Genomic DNA, 9927 nt, shown 5'->3' on the forward strand with positions numbered 1-9927 from the left:
GGTTTCACCATGTTGACCAGGATGGTCTCGATCTCTTGACCTCGTGATCCACCCGCCTCGGCCTCCCAAAGTGCTGGGATTACAGGCTTGAGCCACCGCGCCCGGCATGTTTATTATTTTCTATAATGAAATCTGGCATCTATCTGCCATATAAGAGAAAATGGAAATCAGCATAAGAGGGTTCCACTTAAGACAAACAGAAGTTCAGAAATGTATCATTTGAGAATAAAAGGCTTCTGCTTACATAAATGGAAGAAAAGCTCAGAAATATAAAATAGTGCATATGTCTGAATATAAGATGACCCTAAACATGAAGTGTGTCCATACTGTCCAAGTGAAAAGATCCAAGAAGTTTTTTGACCTACATGAATATATATGAACATTTAGATATACATAAAATAGATGTCATTTAATGTTTATTAATTTCATTAACTCATTCACAATAAAATGCTAAATAGAAATAACTTTATACTCCATATTTCACAAAACAATTTTACTTAAACTCCAAACCTGCATTTTTTTACTTTAGTGTCTTCATTATTACTAGGGCCACTTTTCTTTTTTTTTCTTGAGATGGAGTCTCGCTCTGTCACCAGGCTGGAGTACAGTGGTACGATCTCAGCTCACTGCAATCTCTACGGCCTGGGTTCAAGCGATTCTCTTGCTTCAGCCTTCCGAGTAGCTGGAACTACAGGCATGCCCCACCATGCCCAGCTAATTTTTGTATTTTCAGTAGAGACAGGGTTTTACCATGTTGGCCAGGAGGGGTCTCGATCTCTTGACATTGTGATCTACCCACCTAAGCCTCCCAAAGTGCTGGGATTACAGACGTGAGCCACTGCGCCTGGCCTAGAACCACTTTTTGAGTGCTCTAACAGTTTCTAGAGCAAATGACTTTTCCTTTTGCCTAAGTTGTCTGAGGCTAGCATATTTACAATCTATTTTTAAAGTTGTGACTGGGGCACAAAGATTGGACGGGGAGAAAGTCAGATATGTAAAAGCTATTGGTACTCTTCTAGTTCTTGGATTGGGTAGTAGATTCATGTTCATTTTATTATAAATTGGGAGAAAAAAACATGACAAGATATGGAATAATCATAATATATCATGAACCAGAGATTATAATTAATCCAATTCTGCAAATCAAAAAGCAAGGAGGAAAAAAGGCAGCAATTCAGAGTACTCCATGACATGAGAGGCTTGGAAAGCATTTGAATATAAGGTTTCTTAAAAACAATTCATGGCTGGGCGCGGTGGCTCACTCCTGTAATCCCAGCACTCTGGGAGGCAGAGGCGGGTGGATCACGAGGTCAAGAGTTCAAAGCCAGCCTGACCAAGATGGCAAAACCCCATCTTTACTAAAAATACAAAACTTAGCCAGGCGTGGTGGCAGGCACCTGTAATCCCAGGCTGCTCGGGAGGCTGAGACAGAGAATTACTTGAACCCAGGAGGCACAGGTTGCAGTGAGCCAAGGTCATGCCACTGTACTCCAGCCTAGGCGACTAAGAATCTGTCTCAAAAAAATAATAATAATTTGCAGTAGAATATCCAGACATATACAGTTAGTTTTTTAATGTATAATGAATTATATGTAAATTAGGAATTGGTGAAAAAAGATGACAGATCATTTTTTTCCTGCAATTTTTATACTCACCCATTTTTCTTTCTCCAAAAATATTTTTGACTGACATATTTGTCAAAGATACTAAACACAGAAGATGAAGTTTATAAAAAGATTTCTTATAAAATAAAAGAGCTGGATTATGGTTTACTATAGTTGACTAGTTATGACAATCCCTGGCCCTCTTACCTCAAGGGAATTAGTCAAGTAGACTATATTCTCCATAAGCACAGCCTTTTCATCAAATTCTAATTGCAAATCCAGAACACGAGGCCCCACCTTCTCCAGATTTTCCTAATAGCCAAAATGGTATAGAAAAACAAAATCACAGTAAGAATATGTTGAAAACATATTTCCTCCAAAGTAATCACACCTCTCTCAATTGATAAAATCTTCAGATTTCAGCAGTTAAAGGAGAGGCCTTAGACTCATGATTTCCTTTACCTACATTTGCTTGTTAATGAGATTTACTAGCTCCAAACAATTATCATTTAAAGTATGATAAGATTATGGCAGCACTGAAAAGATGGGAAGGCACAAGGTTTTCAGATTTATAAAATAAATATGGTTTTATGATTGTTTATTTAGACTGACTTAATAGGCAAGCCCAAAGAATTCACTTTACAGGATCAACCAAATGTATAAAAATATCCCTTTAGGTAACCAAAATTTTTTTTTTAATTTTCTGAGATACCACCTTCTTAAAGCTGTTTCAGAGAAAAGTGAATTAATACCAAACAAAAAACCTCCAAAGATATTCCTGCAAAGTTTAAAGAAAAAAGAAAGTCATACTACATGAGCACTCAGATAATCCTATGGCATGTAAAAAATAATTTCTTATTCTTGATTTTCTTGGATAGTCAATGTTTGCTATGCAAAATAGAATCCTAGAGAGCCAAGTACATACACATAGATATAACTGCCTAGAACATGTTATACTTACATGAAAAGTGACCTGACATTATTCCTGCTACTCACTGTTTTAACTTACTATGCAAGTTCTGCTTCATTTTCCCATGAAAAGCACTAAAAAGTCATTTTTTTATTCCCAGGTTTGTTAATCCCTTTCAAAGTTTGCAAAACCACTAATTTCCCTAGCAAATCACCAACATAGTTTTAAAAATATATTACTATTCAAACAGTCTGATGCTGGTTTTTCTAATTTAAATGAGATCCTAAAGAAGCCAGCTCTTGAATCTAATATCATTTTATACACACACACACAGTATATCTATACACACACACACACACACACACACACACACACACACACACACACACGTAACTACTTTTCAAATACGTTTCCCTGGATTCTTTTAAAACACATCATCAAAATTAATTGCCTTTGCAACCAACAAAGGAATATTTTGTTGGATCCACATGCTGACAGTGATTCAGCATTATGACCAATGACACTAGCCATTAGGGAACCAATGAACTATGAGCATGCTAGCAGTTACATTACACCTTGTGATTGCTGTAGGTCAACCCAGGACTCTAAATTACTTCTGAAACTTAAAATACCCTGAGGATCAAATAATGACTTTGGTCTAAGAGAATTAAAAAGTTTTTCCAAGAATACCAATCTATTATAATATTGGAGAAATTAAGAGGTTGGTCTCCATGAGGCATCTGCAGCCAAGGAGACACAAGAATTAAAGGACAATACACAAATAACTACGATATGCTTAGCAGGCTGGAAGATACTAATTTGCATTTTTAAACAACATTTACTGAGTCTACTTCTTGACTGGTGCTATTTAAGTGCGTAAGGTATATTATTTACTCCTCACAGCACTCCTAAAGTTAGGTTCTATAGTATCCTCATTTTATGGATTAAAAATCCTGTGGCCCAGAAAATTTAAGTGATTTGTACAAGGTCTCAAAACTAAGAAGTGATAGATACACAGAATTTCAACCAAGATTTTTCTGGCCCCATAACCTGAGATCTTAAGCAATATAAGCCTTCTTTCAGTTTCTTTTTGTCAAAAAATCCAGTAATACATCAGTTACGTATATGAAGAAAACTAAGAGTCTAACCCAATAATTCTCAATGATGGGCCAGTGGAAGGTGATTCCGCCCCCAGCGGACGTTTGGCAATGTCTGGAGATATTTTTCATTGTCATAACTAGCAGGAAAGGGAGTTTTACCAGCTTCCAATGAGTAGGAGCCAGAGATGCTGTTACACATCCTACAATGGACAAGAAAGTGCCCACAAGAACTATCTAGCCCAAATACCAATAGAGCTATGCTGAGAAACCCTGGTCTAACTACTATAATCAACGTTTACCCTGTTAAGCTATACCTATACAAATATTAAATCCTGGTTCCAGGAACAGGGGCTAGGAAATGTAAGCCACTATAAGCCTAATGTAAGCCAGAAGAATATGTTTCTTTCCCAAACTTGAAAGAAGGGAAGGTAGAATATGAAGGGAATAGTTCAGTGCAGCAATTCTAAACCAATTTTTCCTCCCTAATATATATTTTTCACATACTCAGCAATTCCACAAGTAAATCCAAAATCTGATAGCTCATTTCTCACAACCATTGATTGAAAAGTGCTGTTTTAGCAGATTTCTGGCAGGAGACTATGTTCAAGGCTTTTCCCCATGCTTCCATTGTCCTATCTAACCATTACTCATGTGGTCACAGCTGCACAAGGTCCACAGCTTACCTTAATCATGGCAACAAATGGCATGACTTTCTTCATGTATTTCTTCAGTTCTGGCATACTGCCTAGTTCACTAGCAATGACTTTGTTATCAGGCAGTTTTCCATTATTGGCCTAAAAAAAGGAAAAGAGGGAGAATAATGTAGAAAAAAAAGTCTCGGGAATAAGGCAGAAAAATAGATGTGACTATAGTCTGTCAGGGATAGAATGGTGGCCTCTGTCACTCTCTGCAGAGAACAGCAGAAAACTGTCCAGCCCTAGCATCATGGGGAAGTGAAAGTTGAATGAACAGTGCAGAAGGAAGTCTCCTATTCCCTATAAATTGACAGCACATACTTTTTAGTTTAAAGGAGAAAAAGAAGTGATTTGTGTTGAATATTTCTCCTGTTCGGAAACTAAATGGTCTTATAAAAACTTGTTTGTTTTCAAACTTCTAAAAGCATTTCATTAGTCATATTAAAATAAAAAACTACAGAACTATCATAGAAGTTTATATAATATCTGCTTTTGGACACTTTTCCTTATAAATTATTACCACAATTGTGAAAAGAATCTCTAGCCATTGACCTGTTAAAAATATAATTTCTATCTACTCAAAAATAAATGTCTATCACATATCACTAATGAGTACAATCCAAGTGTGCTTTAAATGAATCTAAATTCATTCTTTCCACAAATATTAATCATCCCCTCAAAACAGTGAGAAACAAAGTAAGCGGTCTTTTCAAAGTTTTGGGTGACTTATTTTCTCCTTATTATAAAACCAAGGGTTGGTAATGAATCTAAATGAAAACAAACATATTTTCAAATAATCTATTTACTTTCAATTCTAACCTTTACTAAAGTACATAGGAAAAAAATATTCTATTTGTCAATATATTACCCTGAAACAGATTAAAACGAAAAAGGGTGGGAAACACTCCTTTGCGTTATGTCACCAAAAAGACGCTATATTCAAATAAGAACACTTTGTGATTATAAATAAACATTCTTTTCATTCTTATGGATGAAAACATACAAAAATCTAAAAGAAGGCTGCTAATGCCAAAAGATACCATTGTTTTCAATTATCTAGCCAATGAACACCAAGTAAAAATACAATGTCAAAAAGAACAGAGGTGATGGATTTTTTAATGCCTAGGACATTACATACGCTATTTGGATTCTTTCATTGCTTCCTTGAAATTGCTGGTATGAATATATATTCCACTGAGGCAGTTTTACTTGTCTACCAACCAAAGCAGCTTTTATCTTTTATTTACCTTAATTCAAAATCTGCAAGCTGATTCTAAAGGCCACCTTGTATTTCTATCATACATAATCAAAGGTTGAAGCAGTTCTCCATAAAAAGACTCACAAGGAATACAAAAACATTTGCTCTTCTCTTTCTATCAAATTTTACAAATGTAAAAGCAGCTTTTCTTAGCATTTCTTAATTAACTATGAAAAGTATTGAAGCAAAATTTCAATAACGCTCTAGAAAATCAAAGCTAAGAATTTTTCCTTTATGTTTCTGCTTTACGTTTTGACCACTATCCCTCCTATTTTGTATCCCTCCTATTTCATCTCTCACTTTTAAGTGCACCTTAGTGGTCTGCATCTAGCAATAACTGTTCAATAACCCCTAGGCAAAAAAGCCAAAGTCCACAACACATACTTTGTTTCCACATTTTTAGTGTAGAAGAAAAATAGATTTTTTTCTTCAACGAAAACAAGTTATTGAGTTCCCTTTAAACAGGATTATCATTACCTGGCACAGCCAAAAATGTCTTCAAGCTCTGCATTTCTATAGGTAATTATCAAACCGAACGACATTTAAAGTACTCAAGAACAAAGCTTCACTTTTTTCCAAACAATAAACAAGGTTATGGTTTGAAATAATTTAATGAATAAATACATTTAATGAATGACTCCCACTGCTCAAGTCACAACAAATTCCAAAGGCAAACGCTGTCCTTCTATTTCAACATTTCAACTACGCATAGGAAAACCCCCACTTCTTCTGATTACATTCAACTAGATCCAAGGTATTTTTGTATAAACATTTCAGAAATGACAGAAAAACAGCAGCTTTTCCTCAACATACATTTAAGAGCCACCAAGAGTAATAAAGTATGCTTTCTTCCTATAGGAAATGAAACAAAGCTGATTATCTTTCTTTGCCCAGACATTGCCAACATCTTAAAAACATAGACAGGATACAACAGTGTTGGGGGTAGCAGAGGGGGGAGTCTACTGAGAGCATCACCTCAAAGTGTTTATGTAGAACAGACAGGGCGGTATGTTGCCAAGGTGGATAGGTCTTCGCCACATAGATGGTGCAATGTGAGGGCTTCTGCAGGGGTTGTTTGTCAGTCTTCTAGGTGGTAAAAGAAAGAAAAACATTCAGTAGCTTTTACATAAACCAAAAATGAGAAGAACCCTCCCCCAATATACACTACCACTGTTTTCACCATTAATGAAAATCTTTTTAACTTTCATTACTGTTAAGTGTTATCTGACCAATAACTTTTAAGGAATAAGCTTTAAAAAAAAAACTTTACCTTCCCTTTAGCTGGCATCATATAGTTCTTGAGTCGTAGTCTAAGGTCATGTGTTACTTCCATGAGATACTGTGAGGAGCGTATTAAAACTTCATCCACAGGACCTGCCACAGGCCATGAAGCATTCATAATTGAGTCGGGCTTTTAAAAAAAGAAAAACAAAAAAAAACTTCAATGACATTAGACAATATAACTATTTTATGGTTCTTGATTATAGTTTCGTACCAAGGATACCATCTGTAATTGTGTGCTCAAAGTTCAAACTTCACTACACATAGCATACTTCCACAGCCCCTGATCTATAATGTTCCCTAGAATTCAAACTGTGAAGTCTGACTACATTCTTAATTAGCATCCATTTGTACAAACATATTAATATCCACACATATAAGCTCACTTTCAAAGAAAAGTCTGTAATGCTAATTTGCCTAAATTTAATCATTATTATATAAATTATGCATACACTCAGTTTTTATCCTGTTAATACATCCAGTATTCAAGTATGGCTATTTGGTATATAGATCATGAGCACATTTCTGCATTGTTCATGCATTAAAAATACAAAAGAACCCAGCTAATAAGGTTGGAAAGTAGTTACTAAACCAGCCAATCTATTTATCTGTCAGCCTAAGAGAAATAACTGAATTTATATTCAGAGTAAGAATGCTAATATAACATCTCTGAATATTAAGTCCTATGTATGTCAGAAGTTTTATATAAAACAGGAATATTTATGCAAATATACACCTATATCTCTGTTTATAAGTAGCTCGTAACAGTTGTTTATATATTTCTTAATATTTTCAACTTTTAAAAATATGTATATACTGTGTGTATATAAATAAGGGCACATATATATCCATCTCAATAGGAGATAGCTCTGGTTTAACCTGTCACAATTATGATGCTGAATCCAGCACTATTCTTAAATTACTCACTTTCAGACTTTCTCTCTTAAGTAACAATATTAGCACATTTACTTAATGAAGCCAAAATCAAAGCCACTCAAAACATTTTAAATGCATAAAGGTACCTTTCCCAGGAGTGTCCAGATGTGCTCACACAAATGTGGACAGAATGGAGCCAGGAGAAGTGTCTGAACTTCAATAAACCAGAACACAAGTTCTCTGTGCATCCCTTCCACAGCCAATTCACGGTACTTATCTTTTGCAGCCTGTAAAATTTGAAATTATTTACCATTTCCCTCACATTCTTTAAAATAAAAATTTTTTAAAAATTTCAGTATCTTGGTTTTAATATTTGTGTGTGTGTGTGTGAGACAGAGTCTCACTCTGTTGCCAGGCTGGAGTGCAGTGGCACGATCTCGGCTCACTGCAATCTCCCCCTCCTGGGTTCAAGTGATTCTTGTGCCTCAGCCTCCCAAGTAGCTGGGATAATAGGTATGTGCCACCATGCCCAGGTAATTTTGGTATTTTTAGTAGAGACAGGGTTTCACCACGTTGGCCAGGATGGTCTCGATCTCCTGACCTTGTAATACACCCACCTCGGCCTCTCAAAGTGCTGGGATTACAGATGTGAGCCCCTGCATGGCCAGTTTTGATATATTTTTAAGTTTCTAGTCTTTTAAAAATCCATAACAAAGGCCAGGCGCAGTGGTTCACGCCTGTAATCCCAGCACTTTGGGAGGCCGAGGCAGGTGGATCACAAGGTCAAGAGATCGAGACCATCCTGGCCAACATGGTGAAACTCCGTCTCTACTAAAAATACAAAAATTAGCTGAGCGTGGTGGTGCATGCCTGTAGTCCCAGCCACTCTGAAGGCTGAGGCAGGAGAATTGCTTGAACCCAGGAGGCGGAGGTTGCAGTAAGCTGAGATAATGCCACTGCACTCTAGCCTGGTGCCTGGCAACGGAGCAACACTCTGTCTCAAAAAAAAAAAAAAAAAATCCCTAACAAATTACTGTAAAGGTTTTACTTTAAGAATTTGCAAGTATTTATCTTTGTCCAAAGTACATGGCAGTTTTATACTAATACTTTTCAAAGTAAAAATTTTTTTACAGACAGTTTGTAACTGAGACATAAAAGCTGAACAACTTTTTTAACTGTATATTAAAGCTGCTCTTAGCAGCATATAGAATATTAAATATAAAAAAGACTATAAATAAAACACATTGCTATGCTCAGCATTTATCCTTATTTAACCACAACTCTGAAACCCAAGTTATATAAATCTCAATGTGATCTTTTACATAGCTCATTGAGTAAAGCTACATTTTTACTTTAAGCACTTTAAATGCCAAACTTGAGGAAATACTGACACCTTGTGGAAAACCTCAGAAAACACTTGCTCTCAAACTAATGGCAATTGATTGCAATTTTGCCTTCGTTTTTATCAATTTTGAAATGCTTTCCTGGAAAGTATAGCTGGATTTTAGATCTAATCTCCTTTATATTGATGTTCATGGCTTAACTAGGAGCAGAATTATTTATATTAAGTGAATACAACGAAAAAATACCAAAGAAAATAAGCTAAAATCACAATTTATTGAAGAATTTTAGTTTTCTGGCAGGATTTTCATAGTCTACACTTTAGGCAAGTAATTGTGCTACAGCAGGAAGATAAAAGGAGGAAAACACATAACGTTCACATTCACATGTTTTATAGCTACCAAAAGAATCAACAGCCTACCTGAAACTCAAAAAATCCTGTTTTCAAAGCTTCTTTAAACATCATCTTTTCATAGTTTTGATCTGTTTTTATAATTCCTGCATTCAATTCACTAGTGAATAAGGGGGAAAAAGGTTATTGAGTTTAAAGGCACTTATACATAGGTATACAAAACTGCTGCATATACAAATAGGCAGTGAAACGAGAACAATGTTCAAATCATTTAAAACTGCTCATCACACCATCTTTGCATTCCTTAAAACAGACTATGGCAGTCTCTCTATTCTCTCTGCATCTGACACTGCTTACGGCTCCTGTTTATGACATAGTAAATGATGCTTGTTTAAAAATTTCTTGATGGACACTTTATTCTTATAAAGCCCAAAATGCAATGTGAAAATAGCTTAACTAAGGCTGTAGCCAGGTTTGGGTTTTTTTTTTTTTTTTTTTTTTTTTTTTTTT

The 9927-nt window shown here is 35.5% G+C and overlaps 1 protein-coding gene across 4 annotated transcripts in view; it reads right to left on the reverse strand.

The window, feature by feature from the left end:
* The window catches only part of LARS1 (leucyl-tRNA synthetase 1), a 69888-nt gene that overhangs the window by 9016 nt on the left and 50945 nt on the right, over positions 1 to 9927 (reverse strand). For 3 of the 4 annotated variants that reach the window (XM_017513227.2, XM_017513229.1, XM_037733005.1), the window contains 6 exons: positions 9487 to 9577; positions 7871 to 8011; positions 6838 to 6978; positions 6543 to 6653; positions 4298 to 4408; positions 1812 to 1916 (listed from right to left, as the gene is read on the reverse strand). In XM_017513227.2, the coding sequence (XP_017368716.1) occupies positions 1812 to 1916; positions 4298 to 4408; positions 6543 to 6653; positions 6838 to 6978; positions 7871 to 8011; positions 9487 to 9577 (700 nt within the window). The remainder of the gene's footprint in view (positions 1 to 1811; positions 1917 to 4297; positions 4409 to 6542; positions 6654 to 6837; positions 6979 to 7870; positions 8012 to 9486; positions 9578 to 9927) is intronic. The other variant, XM_017513228.1, reaches the window with a different exon arrangement.

This window comes from Cebus imitator, unplaced genomic scaffold (genome assembly GCF_001604975.1).
Source record: "Cebus imitator isolate Cc_AM_T3 unplaced genomic scaffold, Cebus_imitator-1.0 Scaffold489, whole genome shotgun sequence".
Classification (NCBI taxonomy): Eukaryota; Metazoa; Chordata; class Mammalia; order Primates; family Cebidae; genus Cebus; species Cebus imitator.